The sequence below is a fragment of the Lygodium microphyllum genome, chromosome 29, assembly GCF_053477565.2.
Source record: "Lygodium microphyllum isolate KBCC chromosome 29, Lygodium_microphyllum_v1.1.10, whole genome shotgun sequence".
Taxonomy (NCBI): Eukaryota; Viridiplantae; Streptophyta; class Polypodiopsida; order Schizaeales; family Lygodiaceae; genus Lygodium; species Lygodium microphyllum.
The window spans coordinates 119434027-119459523 of record NC_141163.1 but is presented as its reverse complement, the minus strand read 5'-3'; the positions used below and the strand labels follow the sequence as shown (position 1 = coordinate 119459523).

The 25497-nt window shown below is 40.5% G+C and overlaps 1 protein-coding gene across 10 annotated transcripts in view; it reads left to right on the top strand.

Moving 5' to 3' along the window:
* LOC148011081 (Nucleic acid-binding proteins superfamily) overlaps positions 1-25497 on the top strand; it is a 229967-nt gene that overhangs the window by 171659 nt on the left and 32811 nt on the right. For 6 of the 10 annotated variants that reach the window (XR_015689510.1, XR_015689514.1, XR_015689512.1 and 3 more), the window contains exon 14: positions 11469-11564. Coding sequence is in view for 3 of the 10 variants with exons in the window: in XM_087671737.1 (XP_087527863.1) it covers positions 11031-11195 (165 nt within the window). In the remaining 7 variants the exon portion in view is untranslated. Of the gene's footprint in view, positions 1-11030; positions 11412-11468; positions 11565-25497 lie in introns of those variants that run through there. The other 4 variants (XM_087671737.1, XM_087671738.1, XM_087671736.1 and 1 more) reach the window with 2 other exon arrangements.

The following is a 25497-nucleotide window of genomic DNA, read 5'->3' as shown; positions in this document are numbered from 1 at the left end:
GGGTTTATAGCCACAGCACCCTTGTGTTCTTCAATTTATGCAATGGATCTATCTTTGACATATCTGGAGGGCATGCAATGCTATTTATTTTTGATTCGGCCTCAGGCATCTATGGTCATGTGGGCCATGTTAAACGATAGCTATTACGGCAAATTACTTCCATGATTTCAGCTGGTTTGATACTTGGAGAGGAGGCTACTTCATGGGCGGATATCATTCTCACCACCTCGTTGTGCCTGCTTCATGATCCCCTTCTTTATTCTTGTAGCTCTGTTTTTGTACCCTTTTGACGTGTTGTTCTTCATGATGTAGGCAGGCAGCCTTAGATGGCGATACACCCCCTCCATGGCTTCTTGCCCCCATCCCCCCTAGACGGCCTTGAGAGGCTTGTATACTTGATATATCTGTGACTCTGCATCAGCTCTAGCTAGTCTATTGAGCATAAGCACTTCTTTGTGTTCTGGTTTTTCTTGAAGTAATATAATTAGCCACACTTTATTTGCAAAAAAAGGACATACGCGGACGGTACCACAACCTCTTTTGTGCTGGTTTTGGAGCTCTTTGTTGGGTTATAGAGTACGAGGACTAGAGATCCCCAGGTCTTTTCCTCCTGGAGGTCCAAAGGCACCACACAACACTACTATGAGACACGAGGCCAACTCTCCCAAAAGGAACCACACAACAATTAATGCTAGACTTTTTTCATAGATCACAACCTATTGACAATGCTGGACTAGCATAGATAGAGCCACTCGTTAGACAGCTTCCATTTGAGGTTGTGGAGTCGCATTGGATAGAGCCATTTCACTTTGCCGAGCATGACAATCCCCTCTACCAAGACCGCATAGGAGGAAGCCATACCACAACCAAATTAGAGCCATTATCACGAGACATTAAAGATTCACAGGTAGGCATATTAGTGGAGTAGTTAGAGACCACATCCTAGTTGAGATCATGTGGAGATCTTGAAATCAGCTACAACCTATAGTCTCCACTGCAACTTTTTGTAAATAACTATGTTAGATTAGGTTTTCCTTTTCTTTCTACGAATGGGACAACAATAGATAATATTCTACTCTAGTACAGTCACATGGTACGGTTATTTTGGGCATTGTTTCAAAGGCCACTTATTTTAATGTTTTCTTCACCTTACTGATGAGATGTCATTAGATATGGATGTACTTTGGATTTTTTCTCATACATTGGCTTTATGTAGACGTTAATCTCTCTCTCTCTCTCTCTCTCTCTCTCTCTCTCTCTTTCGTGAAGATAATTGAATTAAGTAGTAAATATTTACATCAGACCATCAGGTCAGCATTGAAAATAACAGTCATGAAGGAAAGCCTACACAGACTGTAACACAGAAATGTCACACTGAAAGAACAGCTGGTGTGGAGCGAACAGTATCTAGCTAGGGAACCACAATGTCAGGAAGAACTAGATCAGCAGACACCATAGAGGAGATTTGTCACAAAACTAAACCCCGGATTTGGGCCACATGACCATGAATGCGAGATACCCAATCAAAAATGAAGGCATTCCGAGTACGTCCCATATGCCACAAGGCTGTCCATCTATGGAAATGGAAAAGGCAGGGATAATCTGAACTCAAAGAGGTCATGGAGGTCATCTTTCCCATAATCCATGAACGAGGTGATATCCGTTGCTGGGTCAAGGAGAGCCACACACAGGAAACAAAACTCGAAGAGAGGAGGCAAAAAGATGAAGCACTGTCTCATCACATGTGGTACAGAAGATACATCGGCCAATAGAGATTTTACGAGCATACATCACATTCCCGGTAGGAAGAGCCCCAATCAGTAGCCTCCACATAAACACTTTTCCCTGATACGGAACCTTAGATTTCCAGAGCTGAATGAATCTATCCTGCCATTTCTTTTTACTGTCTCGAATATGCCATACTTTATTAGCCTTATCCTTGACCCATCTCTTGGCCTCCACCATCTGATAATATATCTGGTTAGCTGACTATTTCTCGAAATCATCAGGAATCACAAACATCCAATCATGCCAGGAGACAAAAGTTGTAATACAGATAAAGGATAGTAGCTCCCAAGTTTGTCCTATATGACCATCCAATTATTATGATATCCTCAAGGCACCCAAAGGTGCTAACGAATATGTTGAAAGGAATAAAGACGGGCGTGCCCTGGAATGACACCATCCAGGATTGTCTGTAACCCTAAATGAGCCATCCGGTTAAACTTGTCATGCTATAGATCTTGATCAAGCCAACCCAACAATTTGGAGGAAGCCAGTATTTCACCTAGTAAGGAGTTCTCCTTTCGAAAATTCGAGGGGTGCCAAACTGTACAATGTAACATTGCTTGCCAAAAGAGGAAAAGACTGGGAGACCTTAATAGATCTTGTGGAGTGAAGCACATGCCACCAAGAAGCATGAATACCCATACTACTATAAAAAAAATTGTTATATCTATCCAGGGATGACTCTCTACACAAAGTGCCTGCAAAAGAGCTAACCTCAAAACAACTATATAAAAATTAGCATCCAAAAGCGCTGCTCCCCCCATCCTTTTAGGAGTAGTCACATGTTGCCATGAAATCCACACCTGGTCTTGACGATTTCCTTTCTTTTTCCATTGCATGAATCGGATAGGCTCAACCAATTCGGATAGGGATTTCTTGGTCCAAGGAAGCAATGGCAAGAAAAACGAAATCATGCTAATGATAATGCATTGAACAACTTTAAGTCTCACATGGAGAGGCCAGTGTTGAGACTTCCAGTATATAAACCAATCATGAATACAGGATGCCATCCAATCCAACAAGGCTCGAGGAGCAACCTCCACACTGATAGGATAACCTAAATGTCTGGTTATATTTCCCTTAGGAATCACAATACCATTCCAGCCCAAATCTTGCAAATCATTTTCCGTACAAGAGAGGAGTTTGGATTTTTGAGCATTAATATGAACTCCTGATGCCATAGCAAAAAGTTTCCACACAACCATTACTGACTAACATTGGAGCGATCAGCCTTAAGAAACATAAAGGAATTATCTGCCAAAGATTGACCCACAAGTCGGGCCTCACTGGGAAGAGACAAACCAACGATCTCACCTTGATTGACCAACTTATCCAATAAAGAAAGCATTGGGTGAGTTACTAATGCAAATGACAAAGGGTGAGAGGGTAGCCTTGATCCCTCCATTAAGTGCAATACGAGGCCCCCCCCCCCCCCCACCCCAAAAAATATCGGCCTCCATTAAGGCTACCCATTCTGGCCGAATGTGATTACTAACCACATCCCAAATGTATCTGCGAGCTGAGTGCACAACATCCGAAAGAATCTCTTGAGGGCCCAACAAAGATTTATAAAAATCTACACAGATCTGAATGATGGATGCAGGATCTGTCACCCTTGCTCATTCTTTGAAGGCACAATATTTTCGCGGGCGGATTTCTAATGTAATCGGGTGAAGAATTTATGAGAATGACAATTATTGTCGTGCAAAGCTTCCACTCTGGACAGCAATTTGTATTTAGCATATTCCTCTTCCTGTCAAGATTCAACTCGGTCTTTCAACCATTCAATGCATGTAAGCAAATCATCTGTGGTGTCTCCCGATTGACACAAAGACAACGAATTGCCCAACAAAGATTGTGCATGCAGCAATTCAGTGTGTAAAAAGGAAAGCAGACTGAATCCCATACTGTCGGGATAACATACGCGCATTATCCCTAAAAACAGCCCATGCCTCCATCCCCTCCCTAAATATCTTCTTTACCACCAAAATAGGTGTCGACAGCCTCACGATTCCCTCCTATATTTTCTTTAGAAAATTAAGTAAAATAATAAAATAAAAGAGAAAGAAGCTTCCCACTCTGATTGGAGGAGCTGTCTTTACACAAAGAGAGTAGAAAGAGAGGGGAAGTGAGAGGCTGCGAGAGGGAGGTAGAGAGAGAGAGGTAGAAGGATATACCCCTCCCCCCCTGCGAGTACCTCTGAGAGGGAGCTAAAGAGGGAGAGAGTTTGAGAGAGAGAGGGAAGAAGATCCCGAGAGGCTGTGAGAGAGGGAATTAGAGAGGAAAACAATTAACTCAACCTCCCCGTGTCTCGATCTTCAACTCGGCAATCTTCTCTCACACTCTCCCATCCCGAATTCATTATACCTTCTCTATCTCTCGAACCCGCTTGTGAACAATGGCTCCAAAGCAACGAGGCGGCGGAAAAACCATGAGATCCATCGCAACCGATCAAAGAACGGGTATTGCTAGTGATACGGGAGTATCCGAGTTTGCCGGAGTTGCTACTACCAACAGAACATTGAGAGTGGTGAACGCAACTGTAAGCAAAGACGAGATTCCTAATATCGTCATGTCAAATCAGGTTATGCACAACTCAAAAACATGCTATTATTTTCATATCGCTACATAAAATAATAAGGTTTTTGTCGAAATTTTACATAAAATGTTAGCTTTTGTATTAAATGATACAAGAACTACTTGTTAGAGTACATGGACAGCATTCATATAAAAATTAAGTACATAAAATATTAGCTTTCACATTTACACTTACACGAAATGACAAGTTCATCTAGAGAGTGTATTAATACACACATAAATGGTTAACTGCTATCTATGATTTGAAGTTAGATTAATCGAGATTATAATTCATAGAATCGTGATGGAAATAGCTGCAAGAGATTATTGTACGAAATGAGTAAAGAACTTTATGCGCACTCAAGATTAGTAAAATAACTCGATATATTTACTGTCCAACACGACAATGGTTAAGATTTGATTAACGCTTAAAAAGTGAAAGTCTATTTAAAGGGTTTGTGTTTGCTAGAATCTAGATCTCTGATTAAAAACATTGACAAACAGGATAAAAGGAAATACTGCACTAAGCTACCTCCAAGCTAGTTGTGAGACTCTACTCCAAGGGGGTCATGGTTATCGCTTCGAGAGACTTAGACCGGATCCATAGTGTAAAGATGTGTGCGTAGGGATAGTCTCGAGCAGTAGGAAATGTGGATGTACTCGGGGGGGGGGGGGGGGGGGGGGGGGAGGAAGGCTTTGGTCGTTAATTCCGCATTACTCGTAGAATCTGATGAGCCTCTTCGTAACCTTGGATGATCCTAGAACCCTAATACTAGTTACAAGGGAGGAATTTCGGTGGGCTGAATACCCTTGTGGAATTTTGTATATCTTTCGCAGGATCGGAAAGATGGAAATTGTAATAAACTTCCAATATAATAAAGAATTTTTTTAAATTTAAGGCTGGATGATTAAAGATGGTGGATAATAAACTTCCAATAAAGACAGTGGATGATTAACAGAGAATATTGCTATATCGATGCAAGCCGTCTAGCTTATGTTCAGAATAATCTGAAAAGGGTGAAATGGATGGAAGATCTTAAAGTTGTGAAAATCTATCTATTTTGTGAAGTCATTGTAAATTCAACTTTGTATATGTATGAGGAAGTTACAAACTTTGTAAATTCAAACTAAACCTGTATATCTATGAGGAAGTTACAAAGATCCTTTCTGCTGGGAACAAAATAAAAGTCGTAGGTCGCTCTAGTTGCCGCAACCGCGAAAAGAACGGATTTCTTGAACTCTCTAAAAAATATAGATTCCTAGATATCTACTCTCAAAATCCAAGTTACTTCATAAAGAATGTATCAGAGTGTCATGCTTAGATTGTAGTAGGGAATCTTTTTTTTATTTTAATTTTATTTTTTAAAAGAAAGATGAGCTTGTGAGCTATCTAAATAATATATTTCTTCCCATTTGATTACCTTGTACGTCGGTTGTAATAAAGATTAATTGATACTTTATCAATCAAAGAAATAATGGAACTTTACTTTTTCCTTGGAACCTCTGAAATTGCAGTTTAACTCTAGCAATGGGAGAAGAGTTTTATTTTAAAAAATTTCAATAAATTAAGCGAGAAATAATTTGAGTGTCAAACTCTAATATTAATGCTATAAAAATTTTGTAAAGTTTAACTTGGGAATTGTTGAAAATTTGCCGAAATCTCGCACCCACAATAATTCCTTATGAAGCCTGAGAGAAAATGAATCTTTTGAAGCAACTCAAATCTTTGGAATTTGATAGGAGAGGCAAAAATGTGGAAGCTGAGGCAAAATTTTGGATCCAATCCATGGAAGATTATTTTACTGCTGTTGGAACTGTCCGAGCCAACCAAGCCATGATAGCTAAGCTAAAATTAATTGGTGAAGCTGGACTCTAATGAAAGCAGTAGTGTCGAGATCACAATTTCCCTGAAAATACCATTACTTGGGATTTGTTGAAAGAAGTTGTATAGGAAGATATTTATCTCCAGCTTATCGCACCCAGAAGATAAATTAGTTCTTTAATTTGAAGCAAATGGGAGTGACCCTATAGGCATATTACTCCAAGTTTATTTCACTTCTTAAATATCTCTCCATGGATTTTGCTCAACAAGTGTCCAAGTTCTGCAATGGGCTAAATTTTCCTATGAACACTTTTTTGGAATCAATTTGTCCAACAGACCTCCAAGATGCTTTGATTCAAGCTGCTCCTATTGTGCGAGAAGTGTAATCAAAGTCTAAATATAATAAGTTATGGAGCTACAATAACCACAACAAAGGAGGATTCAAAGGTCAACCAAAAAGAACCCAAGGTCAACTTTACCAAGGCCAAAAGAAAATGGCAAAATCTAATACAGTTGGAAATTTTGTTCCTACCCAAGGAAACAAGGATGGTCTTAGGTGCTTTCACTATAATGAGCTAGGACATTTCTTGAGAGATTGTCCAAAGCTTGGTGGAAACTATCGCCAAGGACAATCTGAAGGTCAAAGCAGAGCTGCCCAAGGCCGTGATTAAATAGTCATGGCAAGAGGAAGAACGTCAAATATTACCCTTAAAGAGATTAATAAGGAGGAAAATCTTACTATGGAAGAAGATATTGAAAAAGCAATTGTTCATACTGCATTCCACAAGAAGGGTCCAAATCATCAATATTCGATAATACAGATACCAACTAGTTATTGAGGTAAATCATTTAAAGTTTTGATTGATTGTGGAGGTACACACTCATTTATTTAACCCAAGTGTGCTAAGAAGTTGGGAATAGATACAATAAATGCATCAAAATTGCTTGTGGAATTAGCAAATGGGAAGGAAGTACTTTCTACATAGCAAACTGTCAAGGTAGAGTTTAACCTAGGAGAAAACCTTTCAAGTATGAGGTTTAGAGTAATGAACTTAGGAGCTTATGAGTGTTTACCAGGATTGGATTGGTTGATTCCCAATGATGCCCATATCCATTGTGGGAAAGCTTAGTCACATTTCAAGATCTGAATGGCGATATAGCAACTACACAAAGTGAAATACTCATATTGTAGCAAGGAACCTAAAAGGTGGATTCAGTATCTATCCTTACTGGAATTTGCTTATAATGCCTCCTATCATCGAAGTATTCAGATGACTCCATTTTAGTTAGAAGAAATGGATGATCAAATCAAGATTATCAAACAAGATATTCAAGCTGCCAAGGACCAACAAACAGCGTATGCTGATTTGGAAAGGCAAGAACGAATCTTCAAAAGGAGATATGGTCTTCGTCTGTGTCCATCCAAAGGGTTCTCAAGTGCTTAGAACCAAGCGCTTACAAAATACAACTCCTTGAGAATCTAAAAATCCAAAATGTATTTGATGTTAGCTTATTGAAAGCATATGTGGCTAACCCTAATCATATCCTTGATGATCAACAAGTTGTAATACCTAACCAAGGAGTCCTTGAGTTACAACCTGATAGAATAATTCATGTAAGAGAGAGAAAATTGAGGAGTAGAACCCTTAGAGAATACTCTGTCCAGTGGAAGGATTATCCTAAAGAAGATGCTGTATGGATAAATGAGAATGTTCTTTATCATCAATACCCACGGTTTCTCTCAAGATGAGAATATGTGGATTTCTCTAAGGAGAGGAGGATGTAATATTTCCACACAATTAAAAGTTAGTTAGTTAGTTCGCAAGTTATTAAAGTTAGTTAAGTTATGAGTTAATAATTAAGCTAGTAAGGTTAAGTTAGTAAGTTATGTAACTAATAACTAACCTTACTAACTAAAACAAAAAAGAACTAACATTAAAAAAATTAACGTTACAAAAAAAGAATTGAATTGAATTGTTCGCTGCCGGCCATCTCATCATCATCGTCATCTTCTTTGTCGTCGTTATCATCATCCTCATCATTGTCATCATCATCATCATTCTCATCAACGTCGTCAATCTTATTTGTCATTACCATTTTTATAATCATCTTCTTTACCATAAATATCTTTTTTACCACCAAAATAGGAGTCGACAGCCTCGTGATCCCCTTCCCCCCCCCCCCTTTTCTTGAGAAAATTAAATAAAATAGTAAAATAAAAGAGAAAGAAGCTCCCCACTCTGAGTGGAGCAGTTGTCTTTACACAAAGAGAGCAGAAAGAGAGGAAGGGAGAGGCAACATGCACTCCCTTCTCCCTATATAAAGAAAAAAGATGATCCCAAGAGACTGCGAGAGAGAGATATACAGAGAGGATTAGAGAGGAAAAGAATTAACTCAACCTCTCCTTGTCTCAGTCTTCAACTCAACAATCTTCTCTTACGCTCTTCTATCTCGACTTCATTCCACCTTCTCTATCTCTCGAACCCGCTAGCGAACAATAGCTCCAAAACAACAAGGTGGAAAGACTATGAGATCCACCGTAACCGGTCAAAGAACGGGTATTGTCAGAGATACGGGCATACTCGAGGTTGCTGGAGTTGCCACTACCAATGGAACATCGGCAATGGCGAACGCAAGTTCAAGTAAAGACGAGATTCCCAGTAGTGTCGTGCCAAACCTAGTTATTCACAACTCAGAAATAGGCTATTTTTTTCATATCACCACATAAAATAATAAGGTTTTTACCAAAATTTTACATAAACTATTAGCTTTTGTATTAAATGGTACAATAACTACTTGTTAGATTACATGGACAACATCTATATAAAAATTAAGTACATAAAATATTAGCTTTCATATTTACACTTACACGAAATGACAAGTTCATCTAGAGAGCCTATTAATACGCGCATAAACAGCCAATTGCTACCTATGATTTGTAGTTAGATTAATTGAGATTATAGTTCGTAGAATCATGATGGAAATAGTTGTAGGAGGTTATTGTATGAAATGAGTAAAGGACTTTATGCGCACTCAAGATCAGTAAAATAACTCGATATATTTATTGTCAAACGCAACAATGGTTAAGTTGATTAACGCTTAAAAACTAAAAGTGTATTTAAAGGGCTTGTAAATCATCTCGTTAACTTATTGTGGCAATATTTTTCGAAGTACCAACTAAAGGAAATTCGCTTATGTTGGGTAAGTTAGCCCTAAACAAGAAATTTATGTCTTGCTTAACAAAGTTGAAAGATTTGTATTCAACACTTCTTTATGGGGAGGAGAATCCTCGTTAGAATGTAAGGTTACCTTAGGTTAAGGATCTACCTTGGCTATGTGAAGCTATAAACTGCACGATGATATAATTGTCATTGTTTAAAAGGATTGTTTGTGTTTGTTAGAATCCAGATCTTTGATTAAAAACATTAACAAACTGGATAAAAGAAAAGATCGCACTAAGCTACCCCCAAGCTATCTGCGAGACCTTACTCCAAGGGGGTCATGGTTATCGCATCGAGAGGTTTAGACCCGGCTCCACAATGGAAAGATCTATCCGTAGGGATAGTCTCGAGCAGTAGGAAATGTGGATGCCGAGGGGGCTCTAGTCGTAAATTCCTCATTACTCCTAGAATCTGATGAGTCCCTTTGTAACCCTGGATGGGATTCTAGAATCCTAATACTAGTTACAAGGGAGGAATTTTGGTGGGCAGAATACCCTTGTGGAATTTTGTATATCTTCCGCAGGGTCGGGAAGATAGAAATTATAATAAATTTTCAATATAGTAAATGAATTTGTTTTTATTTAAGGGTTTTTTGAATTGTATGCTTGTCCATGAGATAAATTACGTGAAGGAACTTGTGATTTAACGGATTAATTAAGGAAGATGGTTGTATATGTTTCAATATATGTGCTATAGGTAATTTAAAAAAAATGATACCTTCATCAATGAAAAGCGGATGGGCGTGACTCCCAATGGGTCCATCCAATGGTAGGATGGTCCCGCTTAGCTGGGAGCTTTTCTAAATCGGCGATAGAAATAGGAAGACGAAAAATTGACCAACTAGTCACTAAGTAAAACCAACTTGCATTGTTTTAGGGAGCTGAAATGGGATTTTGCCTTATGGGCAGGAGGGTTGACATACCGCACTCCCCTTCATCTCCCATTGTCTTTGAGCCAAGTGCAATGGTAAGTCCGCTTCAATTTGAGTAATCCTATAGGAATTGGGAACACGAAATTACTGACACTAGCTGGCTATTAGGAGACCCGTCTGATCTTAGAACTCGGAAATTCAAGTCGATCCTAGTGGGTTCGGCCGGAACTCTTCCGTTGTGATGGAGACTCAATAGGGCCTAAGTGACAAACCCCGTGATACTCCAAGGGAGCGCCGGGCGATGTCATTTGGAAAACCCACGGATAGACTACAAAAAAGGTGGGCCTTGGATTGAGCTTGCGGACACCTCACATGTGGTAACCAAATGTTTTATACTTGAATGAAAAAGGGTAAACATACTCAACCATTTTTAGATTTGAGAAACGGAATCCCAAATGACAAAAATATGCTACTTTTGCAAAAGCATCTCTCATGCAAGGACAGTGAAGTTTGAAATTTTAAATTTTAAGTTTAAGCTTCAGCAGCTCTCTGGATAATGTATACAATTCAAACCATTCCTGTTTTAATATTGTTTGATGTTCTTGCTTTGGACCATAGAAAAGGAATATCATCATTTGGTGCTACTGGTAGAAGTACTGATGCTTCAAGATGCAGGCAAAACTTTGCATGTTTTTCATCCTTAGTACCAAGTGAGGACACAAGGATTGAAATTTGTTGCAATTAATTGCAGGATGAGCAAGCATTGTATTTATACAGCCTTCAAAAGGAACAATATTTGGTTACTTTGTACAATGGTACTGGAGACTTTGTAGAAAGGTGTTCAGATAATAGTCCCTTGTCTCAAGATCTGAAGACTCCATGGAGAATAGGACAAGCTTTGAAATGTGAAGTATAGTTTTCAACTGATCATTGAGATATGTCGGAAAAAGGGAATTATTTTGAACTGCATGTTGAGAAATCAAGTGATATATTCAGCCCACGTTCCTCTTTTCAATGTCATTCAGATTGTATAGTTGTATTTTACCTGCTTCACTTTTGGACCTGTGTGAAGCTGCCACATACACCCTGCAGATAGATTATTGAAGTAATAAACATTGCTTTTTATGTTGAACATTTTTTTTACCTGTATATAACAGCAAGCCACTTGTGTTTAAACAAACTCTTGCAGCTTAATCATTGAGCTGGCACCGTTGCATCGAAAAATATCTTGTGGCAGAGGCAGCACTGCATCTGATCCTTTGGATAATGCTACATAAAACAACAGGTACACAAGACAACTTCCGTGGCTGCTTCATATTTCAAGATCAAATTCATGCAATCATTTCATCTACTGTTGTACCTCACTCCATAACAATCTACAACTCCTCTCAACTGTCCCATATTTCTGATAAGACCTTCTGAGAGGAGACAGCACAACATCCTGAAGACAAGTTGCCCCTAAACAAACCATTCAATTAAATTTCCTCCTACAATCACTTTTCCTGGCCAGATACCTATCTAGAAGTATATGGGTGGCTCATAGGATACGCACCTCCAAGGTTGAGATTGATGCATTTGGAAGCCAGATCAGAGAATAAAGGTTATGTGATGGCTTAGGAAGTTATGAGACTCGGGAAGGCTGATGGTTCTATTTCCTAGAGCCCTCCAGAGATTGGAGAAGTGGCTACAGATCATTATACGACTCTGTTTGGATCCACAACCAAAGCTGCAAACTACGAGAGGGATATGGAAAGTTTGGAGCATGAGGGTTGTCATTGACAATATGAGCAAGCATGTAGAAATAACATGGCACAACGGACAGAATTTGAGCAAGGAGTAGAGAACACATCAAATATGAGAAGAATAAAGATTTTTTTAATTTCAAACGAATTGATACAAAAATAGCTCTGTCCACCCATGCACTTCCATTGTGAAGCTTAGATGGCCATCCAAGCAAATGATAAGCGAAGAGCTTAAAGGTAGTTGGAGGAACTTTGATTGAGTGAAATATAGATTGATGATGGTTTTAGAGGGGTTTTTCTTTTATAGCCCGGGAAGGTAGTCTAGTCAACATGTCTAACCATATTATGAACCTTTCTTAGTCGGCTAGGTTATACTCTAGGGAATATCTCCTTCACCGTCAGATCGGGGGTGCTACCTCTAGACTCCTATCAAGGGGCCCACTAGCTCTCTTGAGACCCCCAAGCCAAGGGCCACTTTGTGGCCCTTGGACGCCAAAATAGGGGCCTCCAATAACTCCCACGCCGCGCAACTTGATACATTGTGCCTTTAGTTGCTACCAACATAACTACTCTAACCCAAAGGTTATATCCACAAAGGTTATCTTTTTGCCATCCGATCACATAGGCCTCATCTAATAAACAACTCAAGACCCACTCAATGTACATGCTTATGCATGGCTTCTCCTCCCATAACTTTGAGCACCATGGATCATTGGTGGTACCTTAGGAGGGTGTGGGGCATTGAGCATATCTAACAACATTTGGTGGCACCTTTCACAAAAGAAGAGCTTGCAAAAGCCTTAGCAACCTTGTCTTGTGGCAATTCTCGGAGAGGATGGGTTGGACATTGATGCTTTTACTTTAGTTGTTAGGACCTCAATGCAAGCCTCCTTGTAGACAAGACATTATGGTTACATGAGACATTTTTAGGAGATTAGGAATTGGTTCACTTCATCTTGAAGGACACTGGGACAAGTTAAGGATCATGAATCGAGGCTAGGAATTACCTACAAGATCGTAGCAAAGGTGATTGGCCTTATCCTTCTAATGCTAGATATCATTCACCTACTGAGACCAAATTTGTCTAGAAGAAAAGCATATTGGAAAATATTCTTAGCTTTTGGAAAGTCCACTACACTAGATGCACCAAGAGCTAGGAGCTTATTTATTTTCTTCTCTATTCTAGATGCCATATGATAAAGTAGATTAGGAGTTGGAGGGCACTATGTTGAGTATGAGATTTTCTAATGCAATGGATCAAAGGTCTTGTATCACTTTACTCATCAATTTAATTTGGAGCCTTGGTTAGTGGGACTAGAGGAGAGCATTTTAGCATCCAAATATGAGTAAAATAGGGCTGTCTTTTTACTTCTTGTTTCTTTTTTATAAAAAGGCTATAATTTCCTTTCTAAGAGAGATCCATATGTATTCCAAGGTACAACTACCCATTCTGGAGCTTAATGAGCTTCTAGATGTGGAGTTTGTTGATAACACAGTTATGTACTAAAGAGGGTGTCGAAGCAACTATAGGGAATTTATGATAGTGATTGAGATCTTTTATAGAGCATCATGTTCTCTCATCAATTCACGCAATGTTATGGCTTTTAGAATGTGAGACTCAAAGACTAGGTTGGAGACCTCATGAGACTTCGATGCCATGTGGACAATAATATCACTTTAAAGCAGCAATTGGCACCACTACTCAACATTGGACAAAAGCTCATTTGCTTTACAAACATATGCGAGAGACTTTAGTAGGAAGGATGGTGGCTAATGAAGTTGTGGCCATGTGATGCATCACTATTGAGCCTTTCGAGTTCATGCATTGGCCAAGTGTAGTGGCTTATCAAGAACTTTATTTGGGAAAAGATGAGACAAGAAATAGATTAGGGAAAAGGTTACCTAGATCTAGAGGCAATAAATTATTGGTCTAGATAGCCAACCGAAAGCTTTCTAAGTGAACCTCATCATCAGGGGCCTTTCACCAAGTGAGGAGCCTTGGAAGAAGCTTGTTCTTTAGAGATTTAAAACAATCATGTTTGCTCTTGGGGAACCTTGGCAAACTAGTATGCATTGGAATTTTCAAGGGATCAAAGCTATAGTTATTGGGAGGAGTTTTGAGGTAAGAATCATAGATGCCGTAATTCGAGTTTGGGGATCCATTTCTTCGAGACGTCATCATTTAGCAATGACAATTGTGGAAGAGACAAGGAAAGCCATTCACCAAGAAACTTTTTTCAAGCTAATGCAAAAGTGCAATCAATACTTTTATGAAAGTCATTAAACATATCACACCCTTTCCCCAAGAGCCTTCTATGTTAACATAGAATGTCTGTGACTCACCACATATTACTATGGCCTCTTGAACAATTTGTGTATCTAACATTCTTTTTTTTTCAATGATGTCCTTGGATTTACTTGTCAATTCTACCCTCCATTTAACAATCTTTCCATCTCTATATTTTGGATCAATTGCACTTGGAATCTTTCCATTAGATTTGCTAGCTGGATCCTCCTTAATATGTTCAACCTCCCCATTAAAAAAGTATTGCTTTTTGTGAACTTCATCAACCTCTTTACCTAGAAAATATGTCTCTCAACTATTCGCTATCCTCTTATATCAAGGTCGAGGGGGGCCTACCGCATGGTGCTTATCCACAATCCAAAGGTGAGTGTCAAGAGGTATTACAATATCAAATAAGCTCTCTCAACCAATCCACCTGAGTATTTACTATACCCTCAAAAGTGTGATGTAAGTACTCCTTGAGTAGTCTTTTACGAGGATGTGCTACACAATGGAATGTAAGGAGCATAACACGGAGTGCTAGGAGGTGCTACACAAGGTAAGGAGAAAAGCATGAAGAGTACAAGGAGATAGTCTTGAACCTTCACCTTAAGTCCCACCCCTTATTGATTGAGAGAGATCCATACCACACCCTCCACACCCTTTTGATAGATAGGATGCCATACCTCAAGTTAATCCATGGAGGTTCATCTATCTATTTGTTAGGGATTAAAAAATAAGTGATTCATCTTAAGCTTATTTGCTATAATTTAGTAACTTTTCATCTCTTTAGTTTTTTTAATTAGACAATTAGAAAGGAGTCTCTTTAGTCTCCCAAATCAAACAATCAGAAAAGAGTGTCATGATGTTGTCATGGGTTTCTAATGGCTCCTTTTAAGAAAGATAGGGAAAGATTGCCCTAGCTAGGATTTATGAGGAGTTGCAAGTATTATATGCTAGATTGCTTCATAAAGGATTGTTTCAAGAAGGATACATGAAGGATTAAGGCATTTGCTGAATGGAAGAAGTAAGTAGTTTGCCCAAACAATTTATGTTAACAAAAATAGGCATAGATCCTATGAGTGTTTGATATATGCACTTTTTAAAATCATATTATGCCTTGTCGTATGTGGTACCATTCATCATCATGACCACCATCATGATCCAATACTATCATGCAGTATTTTAGTTGTTGTATACTTATCATCCAATTGTGTCAAACTTGTTTACCATCTCAATCAGCACATCAAGTAGATCCATGTTTTCCTCAAACTACATGTGTAAAATCATCTCATCCTTTGATTCTTCCTCTTGAAACCATTGAGATAGCAGCATAGAGATTGATTTATGACTTGAGGATGGACTTTTACTTGGAAAGCCCTAAACAATTGGCATGTTTATACATGTTCAACCAAGCACTTGTAAAGATACAAGGTACATATGCTTGTATGAAACATAAGCTAAATATTTCTTTCTTGTTTAACATCCTCAAAGTTGCATCTTAGAAAATCAAATAGTCATCAAACATATCCCACCCTTTCCCCTAGAGCCTTCTATGCTAACATACAATGCATGTGACTCACCACATATTACCATGTCCTCTTGAACGAATTGTGCATCTAACATTCTTTTTGTTTCAATGATGTCCTTGGATTCTCTTGTCAATTCTAGCCTCCATTTAACCATCTTTCCATCTTTATATTTTGGATCAATTGCACTCGGAATCGTTCCATTAGATCTATTAGCTTGTTCTTTCTAGATATGTTCAACCTCCCCATTAAGAAATATCATTTATCTTCAACTTCATCAACCTCTTTAGCCAATAGGCATGTTCCCTCAACTATTGGCTATACTCCTACATCAAATTCAACGGCCCCTCTAACAAACAAGGGTTCAAAGGCAGTGCCCCTGATCCAGATGATAAAGGGAATATTCCTTGGATGATTAGGGAAGATTCATAATATCGTCAGACATGTCGACCAAAATACCTTCCTGAGCTATACAAGGAAGACTCCTCTAAAGCCATCATCAATCTATCTTTCACCCAATTAGAGTTCTTTAGCTACCCTAAGCTCTTCACCTATCATCTATCTAGATCTCCATCTAAGCTACACAATGGAAGTACACGTGTGGACAAAGCCATCCTTGTATCTATTTGTTTGAAATTAAAGCCATCTCTATTCTTCTCATACTTGCTGTGTATTCTTTACTCCTTGCTCAAATTGTATTTGTTGTGCCATCTAATTTCTGCATTGTCAAAGCCTATACTATGGTGTCAAAGATTTGGTATGTGTATGTGTGTTTCCCCTAGCTTTCCTATCATATCTCTTCTTGCTTTCCTCTCTTTCTCATACCTCTCCTCTCCCCCTTGTTTCAACCACCATGCTGCCATTATGGATTATCATTGCTATCAATGGAGACCATTGATGCTATCAGCATAATGGACCATTACTATTGTTGTCTTATCAAGTGTGCTTTCTCTTTTTTTTTGGTAAAAGATAATTGTATTAATTACGGAAAAAGATACAAGTTTACATGATTACAAGATACACGAGGGCTCTAAGCCAACGTGTGAAATCCCAGTACTAAGCCACAAAGAAGTTAGACAAGTCATGGCAAAGACCCAGAGGAAATTGCCATATGCCAGGGAAGCAAGCCCTCCCTGGGGAGCAAGTGCGAGTGCTGAATGAGATCTATCTACCAAAGCAAGAGACCTTTAAGCCGGGCAATGTGTCTTGGTACATTAGAGGCTGAATAAAAAAGAAAGGCATTCTGAATGGTCCAATTGTGCCAGCATCCCCAGTATCTGAAAAAGTGGAATAAGATCTTCATATGTAATTGTGGCGGTGTGGGTTATTTTGGCCGCACGAAAACCCAATTGAAAGGGGTTAGAGAGGACCCCACCACTGCACGCCAAACTTGTGACAAGAGCAACCAAATCTTCTTGGCGAGTGGGCAAGAAATAAATTGATGTCGGGCCGATTCCACAGTAGAGGTACAGAAGAAACAATTGCCATTCGAGATTCGACGCTTGGAAAGGGCCGAGGCAAGAGGAAGACCACCAATCATCACCCGCCAAAGAAAGACCTTACATTTGAAAGGTGTCTTATTCAACTAGCCCTCCATCACAGTTGCCTTCCACCATGACTGAGATTTCCGCAATCCCCATATAGTATTAGCTTTAACACCCAGCCATTGATGATCTTTAATCAGAAGATGATATACCTGATTAGTAGAGGCCTTTTCCAGACTCAACCAGCTTGCAAGATCCCAGTCCTGCCAAGGACGATCCACAGCAAGGGTAGGAAAGGGTTGCCTACCCCGAAGCACTAACAAAAGTTGTGCCCAGTATGAAACGATGCGAAGACATTACGACTGGCAAGGGTGGCATCTGCAACTAAAGTCACATCCAAACGGGCCATGTGGTTAAATTTTGGTCTGAGCTCATGTTTGTCTTCCCATGAAAGTAATCTTGAGACTGTCAATAATTCCAATTGAAAGGAGTTAGTATGCAAGCGGTCCTATGCTGGACCCCAACGCGCCTTTTGGAGCCCCACTTTCCAGGAGCCGACCAAATGCAGTAACAGAGAGGAGGGACTGGAAAACTGAGTCTGCATTAAGGACATGCCACCAAAAGCCTCGAAGTTGTGTATTACCATGCCGAAGCCCGTTTTCCTTAAGAAAATAACAGGCTATAATGGTCCACGTGTGATGATCCATGCACATAGCGTGAAAAAGAGACCAAGGAAGAGCCAGCATATGAGTTTCAGCATCCAAAATAGCTCCACCACCCTGGCATTTAGGGGTACATGTATGTGTCCATGAAACCCATGAAATACTTGTGTGCAATGAATCCTTCTTCCATAACATGAAACGAATGGGGCGAGTGAGAGCCTTCAAAGTAGTAGGAGTCCACGTTAGAAAGAGCAAGAAATATGTGAGCATTGGCAGCATAATTGTCTGGGCCACTTTGAGGCGGACATGGAAGGGCCACACTTGCGACTTCCAATACATAAACTTAGCTGCTAGTTTCTGTGAAATCCACTCCAGTAGTTGCTTTGGCCGAACATCAACACCCAACGGGTACCCAAGATGCCTAACAATGAAGCCACGGGGAACAACCTGACCTGTTAGCCCAATGATTGTAAGTAAGACTTCGTGCAGCTGAGAATGGCTGATTTGAAGGCATTGATGCGAAGACCCGAAGCTTGACCAAAGAGCGTCCAAACATCTGATGCCTTGCGAATGTTGTCCTTGTCTGCACGCAAAATCATAAAGCTATCATCAGCCAAGGATTGGCTAATTAAGTGTTGTCCCAAAGGAAGAGACAATTCGGCCAGCTGAGCAGAAGTTGCCATTGAAGATAATATTGAAAGAACCGGGTGGGTTGCCAGGGCAAAGAAGAGAGGACTCAAAGGGCAACCCTGTCTCACTGAGGGTGCAAGGACAAATGGCTCTGTAACCTTGCCATTGAGCATAATGCGCGAAGAAGCCGCAGCACTAATGGTGTAGATGAATCGGGACAGCCGAGTACCAAAACCCATAGTAGACATAAGTTCTGCAATGAAAGACCAGTCTAAATAGTCAAAAGCCTTCTCCAGATCCAATTGAATTAATACCACTTCCTGACTAGAGTGCCTTGCATAGTCAATGGCCATTTGCACATTTAAGATATTATGCAATTCAGCATATACAGAGCGTCAGTCTATTTGCGCAGGAGCCAAGCATCGAAGTTGGGGTTGTACTCTAGCTCAGCTTCACGGTCTAAATCGAATGGAAGGATACCCACGTGTGTGATGTATGTCGAAACATTGATTAGGAGATCGCCAGAATCGACGCGACTAGCAATGTGGAGTTCTTTCTCTGTTAAGAGGCAGTCAAGGTAGAGATGCTCCTTGATGTGCTCTTCCATGGGTTGGCCACGAAGAGTGGTTAATAATTGATACGAGGTTGGTGCGACGTAAGTGGGATCGTACTCTGTTGTTTTTATTGTAGGCGCTAATAAGATCTGCCAAACGCTGCGCCAGGGACAACAGAAATTCATCATCTGGGTTGTCCACCAGTAGCGAACGAACCAAAGCCAGTAAGTCCTCCGCTGCACGTTGGCGCCACCAACAAAGAGAGGCATGATGGATCCCGTACTGGCGAGCTACCCGTTGTACATTAGAGAGCATTCCTTCAAAAGAAACTGTGCCCTCAGAGGCAAAGTCCAAAAAAAATCTCTCAATCAATTGCTGCATATAGCCCTGAAAGATTGAATGCTTCAAATAAGACGAGTTGAAACGTAAAGGAAGTCTATCCAGCAACTGCAGAAAAGGTGCAATGGGTTGTGCCAGTATCTCAAGCTGGAGAGGGAAATTGTTCGACAAGGCATATTGCTGCAAGACTTGCATTTCCAGCATCTTAGGAATAAAATCATCATCCTGCATGATGTACATTCGGTCCAACCGCGACCATGTAGATGCATACTGTGCGGAATGGAAAGTAAACCCTGGAGATGAAGGCTGTAACCAAGACCATAGATCTTGCTTAAGTGCCGCAAGAGAAAAGGCATTCCACGCCCAACTTTCTGGAGCATCCATCACCGAATGCCCTGAAGTGGACTGTGAACAGTCAACACACATATTGAAATCCCCCATCAAGAAACCCCTTCTACCAAGTGACATGGAGCTCTGCAAAGTCTTTCAAAGATCCTGGCGAGATAAACGGTCATTCGGAGCATAGAGGCCGAGCAACCATAAGATCTCCCCTTCAAATAAAATTTCAATCACCACAAAGCAGCCCTGTAGATCATTTTTAATAAGAACAGGCTGATATTTCTCATGGACAATCATAAGCACACCAGAATAATGCACAGTATGCGTCCCTGCATAAAACAAGCGAAACCCATGGCAATCCACAACTTTTCCTGCTTCACCATGACTCTTGTGCTCCATTGCACACAAGACATCCCACTGATTCTCATGCAAGACAGTCCACATGGCATGTTGCTTATGGCGAGAACAAATGCCTCGCACATTCCACATGGCTATCTTCATATATCTGCAAAAGAAAATCAGGAACGAGGCTCCGCTTGTCTCCATTTAACCTTGTCTTGCAGAATGTCAAGGACACCGTCATCCAGAAAATCAACTAACACTGCAAAGAGAATTCTGTCGGCCCGCTTTAGAGGTAGATGGGATATCCACTGTCTTGGGGATGGCACATTTCCTCTAGAATCAAATGCCAACTTAGCAGGCGGGCCCTTGGGACCGTCTGTATATGCTTTCCTCGTAGATTGATTACGGGGAGCAGAAGGAACCATAGTATGTACATCATGCTGTGAAGAGAACATTTCTTTCCTGCGCATATGCGTGCGCATGGAATCCTATGACACAGTAGGCCCAGAATCCGGCAGGTCATCATCCAACTTTTTACCCTTTTTTGGACATGCTTGTATCCAGTCATTGCTACGGGAATCCAAACCCAAAACCTGTTGTTTACCTTTATCCAAAACACTGGATGGCTGGGGTTTCTCCTATGAGGGAGCGTCAAGCACCATGTCATCCATGGACGGCACAACATGCACATTCTCTGAAGACGGTTGCCTCTCTAGGCATTCGGCCATAAAGTGCCCCAATTTCCCACATGAAAAGCAGTGTCCTGCAAAGTCGCCCCATTTCAAGCGAAAATGCAAAGGATGTATGCCAGAGCAATTAAGGCGCAACCACGCAGGCCTTTTCCTGGTAGTGTCCCATAACATACACAAACAATTTCTATTCATTGCTCTTAGGCTTGGGGGGACCAGCACCGTTCCCACAACGGCCATGGCATCCTTTAACAAAGGCCAATAGATAGCCGGGCAATTTTCCACCTCAATCCACATAGGCCATTCACGTTGAAGCAGGTGCTGAAAGTCTGCCATAGGGTGCCATGGCACAACATGGACCAGACGACGATCGAAGAAAAAAGGTAGTTTGGACAGGAGCTCAGCCCGATGCTTCTCAGATTTCAGCAGCACCTCATAGAAGCCTGGAGGCCCAACAAAAATCTCCTCAAGACACTCCCCTTGTAGTAAATGGTCCAGCCACTTGCGAATATGGGAAAGCACTGGGATCCTACCAGTGAAGAAGAGTATAATTGCACGGTCATAAAACACGGAAAAAGAGCGCAAGACAATTTTCGGATCCACCGTTGCCTCCAGAACCTCTTCAGTTCCTGCGTCAAAAAAAGCTTCATGGTTATGCTGGACATAGTCACCAAGCAACGTATTGGCAAACTCCAGCAAATACTCCCAGTCAATCTCCTGCGAGTCCACAGAATCAGAGGCCACCTGAGCATAAGAACGATCCTGATGACCGATTGTCTCTTCGAGTGTATGCCTGGAGCGTTTGCCCCGCAGGCTGAAAGTCAAGAGCAGGAGGCATCTCCTCTGTGCAAGGTTCCTCCGTATCAGAATCCGGACCAAGGGCGGCCACCGTTTGGTCAATAAAAGCCATATCGAGGCCAGCCATGCTTCTCTCTGAGCTGAGGCGGAACTACGACAAAGGTGAAGGAGTAGGTCTGGAACTGAGCGTCTCTCTCTCTCTCTCTCTCTCTCTCTCTCTCTCTCTCTCTCTCTCTCTCTCTCTCTCTCTCCCCCTCGTCTCTCTCTCGCTCGCTGTGTAGGTCCGACAGACCTGCAAAATCAAGGAACCACCCGACTGCAGCAACAGGACTGCAACGGGGCTCCTGTGGAGAACAGGACGGACACGTGCAGATGAACCCCTGACGAACAGGGCTTGTGAAGGTAGGCGAGTAGCTACAGGGGCAGATCTCGATGATTGATGGCCACCACAAACAACTCAACGGCAGCAAAAGACAGGGACGAGACAGACCTGTTTCGGCGTGCTCTGCGACCACAGGCTTCAGACGGCAAGGCGAGTAGGCAGGCACAGGCGGAGTAGGCAGCCACAGACGAATATAGACAGGTCTTCAGGCGTTGTCAGACGCGCAGGCAGTCGTCAGGCGGGTAGGTCATTAGGCGCACAGGCAGTCGTCAGGCGGGAGGGTCTTCAGGCGCGCAGGCAGTCGTCAGGCGCACAGGCAGTCGTCAAGCGGGTCTTCAGGCGGCAGTCGTCAGGCACGCAGGTCTAGGCGACGACAAGACGGGACGCACCGGCGGCACCATCTCTCTTCGTGCTCTCTCTCTCTCTCTCTCTCTCTCAAAACATCATCACTTGAATCAAGTAAAGACTACATCTACTTTGGCCTTCCTCTCAAGGTGATCATTCACCAATACTATTTGTCTGTGTTATCTACTTACTCTAATATACTTTTAAATGCTATATGTTATGCAAATAAAATAGACAAACTAAAGGTGTGTTTGCTTTCATTTCCAAAGTTGCCCTTAAAAGAGAGGATTAGAGAAAACATTTCAAAAGGTTCAAAGCATCTTGCTTAATTATATGGATGTCCATATGATTATTCCCATTGGAAAGTAATAGTGGGAGCTATACTCTCGTTGGAAAGAAATAGGGGAGCTATTAACATGAATTTATACTAACATATGACTTAACGATGTAAGACAAGTGTTTCATAAGCAATTTATTAAACTATAGTATTTTGTAACAATGTTGCCCATGATTTATAGATGTGTAGCACAACCTCTTTGTATTGTGGTAGCTTAAATAAAAACCACACATTTCTTGCTTGCTTTGATAAGCTTTATTGTTGTAAGTGTGGTACATGTCTTAAGTTGGGGTGTGGTGCATCCCCTATACTCGATGTATGCATAAGTAGTGGAAGACTGTAAAGATGCATGACACTTCAATGGAAATTAACATAGGACTAACAAGAAATGCTGGAAACCATAGCTTGCCATTTCTTAATTCAATATGTCTTACAACCAAGAGTTACAAGAGATGTTGAAGCCATGGAAGCTTGAGAATCAATTGATGATGGCTACTGCAAGGAACTCACCGCTTATAATGGTGGGGAAGGAAATGCCTTCAAGCTCCAAGAAGTGGAGGTGCAAATTGATTAAAAGATTATTTACATTGGCATCCTCTTGCCTTTTATACTCCAATCCAAACTAGGCTACTAATTAAAGCAACATGAAAATTGCTTTATTGCCATCCATCCCTTCCCAAAAATTTGTCCTCAAAACTTTGGAAAAGGTGAAAGAATAAATGAATGGTAATTGGTAAGAAATGAAAAGTCAATGCTGAATATCTTTGTTGAAGTTGTCCATTGAAGAAGATAATCTTCCATTGAAAAGAATCTCCAAAATAAGCTCAAAACAATGGAAATTTGGAATGTTGTCCTAAACAAGGTAGTGATAATAAATGACCCATAACTTTTGATTGAAATGGCGAAATGTCGCATTTGAGAGATAGAAATGGCGAAATGACTGAAATCCAAGTTTAATGTTGGCAAGTCAATTATTTTCATGATAGAAAGTTAATACAACAAGCTGTCCACTGTGCAATGAACTATCTATCTTCTTGAAGAAGCCATGGAGATTGATCCAAATAAGTAGCATGTTGCCAAGATGATTCTTCCATAGGCAATCTCTTTCGCTTGACAAGATATTCCATAACAACACGGTTCCTTAGAACTTTCTCTCTCTTGCCAACAATTCTTTCGGGCTCATAGATGATTAAGCCATTTCATCAAGAGAATATAGTTTTTCAAGAACTTGTATGTTAGGTCCAATGTACTTCTTGAGTTGAGACACGTGAAAAACATTATGAATGCGGGTGGTAGAAGGTAAATCAAGTTGGTAAGGAAGATCCCCAACTTTCTTCATGATTTAATATGGACCATAATAGCGATGATCAAGCTTATTATGTCCACCCTTGAGAGAAGCATAATGAGATTTAGGTACTTTCAAAAATACCCATTCTCCTTCTTCAAAAGCCACATGCCTTCTTTTATCATCTGCATATAATTTCATTGTCTCCTATGCCTTCCTGATATTCTCTTTGTCAACTCTTCCCTAGTAAGAGGATTCACTTCATCATGAAACAATGCTGAAGGTACTTGGACTTTATATCCATATAATGCCTCAAATGGTGACATACCAATACTCATGTGATGAGTATTATTATAATAGAACTCTGTATGATGAATCCAATGATCCCATGCATTCTGTGTATCATGGCAAAAGTGTCTGAGATAGATTTCTAACCATTTATTGACCCTTTCAGTTTGGTCATCTGTTTGTGGATGACAGGCAGTACTTGGAGTTAGTTTTGTACCCATGGAAGTAAAAATAATTTTCCAAAAATTCCCCATGAACTTGAATCCCTATCAGAAACGATCTTCATAGGTAATCCATTCAGTCTGAAAATCTCTTCCATGAATTGATCCGCCACCTGTTTGGCTGAATATTGGACTTTGGTAGGTATGAACTGGGTTGATTTTGTAAGACGATCAACCACAACAAAAAGACTATTCCAACCTTGCTTAGTGGTAGGAAGTCTTGTAATAAAATCCATGCTGATATTAGTCCATTTACCCTATGGAATAGGTAAAGGCTGAAGTAGTCCATTAGGCAATAGATTTGAGTCTTTATTCTGTTAGCATGGTAAGCATTGCATCACATATTCCTTGACATCTTTCCAAAGTCCTTTCCAATAGAAGCATTTATGGATCTTGTCAAAGGTTTTAAACAATCCAATATGTTCAGCCAAAGGAGAAGAATGCATCTCCTGTAAGATTCGAGATCTAAATGATGACTAAGGGGTCAAATATACTCTCAGTTTAAACCAAAGAAGTCCATTTTGCCATTTAAAATTGAGAAATTCAAATCCATCTTCTTGCTGTAATTTTTTCATATATTGGCAGTGTGCTCATCTAAAAGATATTCTTCTTGAATGTCATGGATCCAATCCTTATGGTAGAAATTCTAGAAACAGAACATGCCCACATCCTGGATAAAGCATCAGCCACTACATTATCCTTGCCTGCCATATAAGAAATCTCAAAATCATATCTTGAAGTGTAGCTAACCATCGTCTTTGTTTGGAAGAAAGATTTGGCTAAGAGAGGAAATATTTCAGCATACGATGGTCACTCTTCACCTTAAAATGGCTGCCATAAATGTCGTGATGCCACTTCTTGATCACATGAAGAATGGCTAACATTTCTTGCTCATAGACGTGGAACTCTCTTTCTTTATCGTCCAAGTTCCTACTTTCATAAGCAATAACTCCATGGTCTTGGCTTAA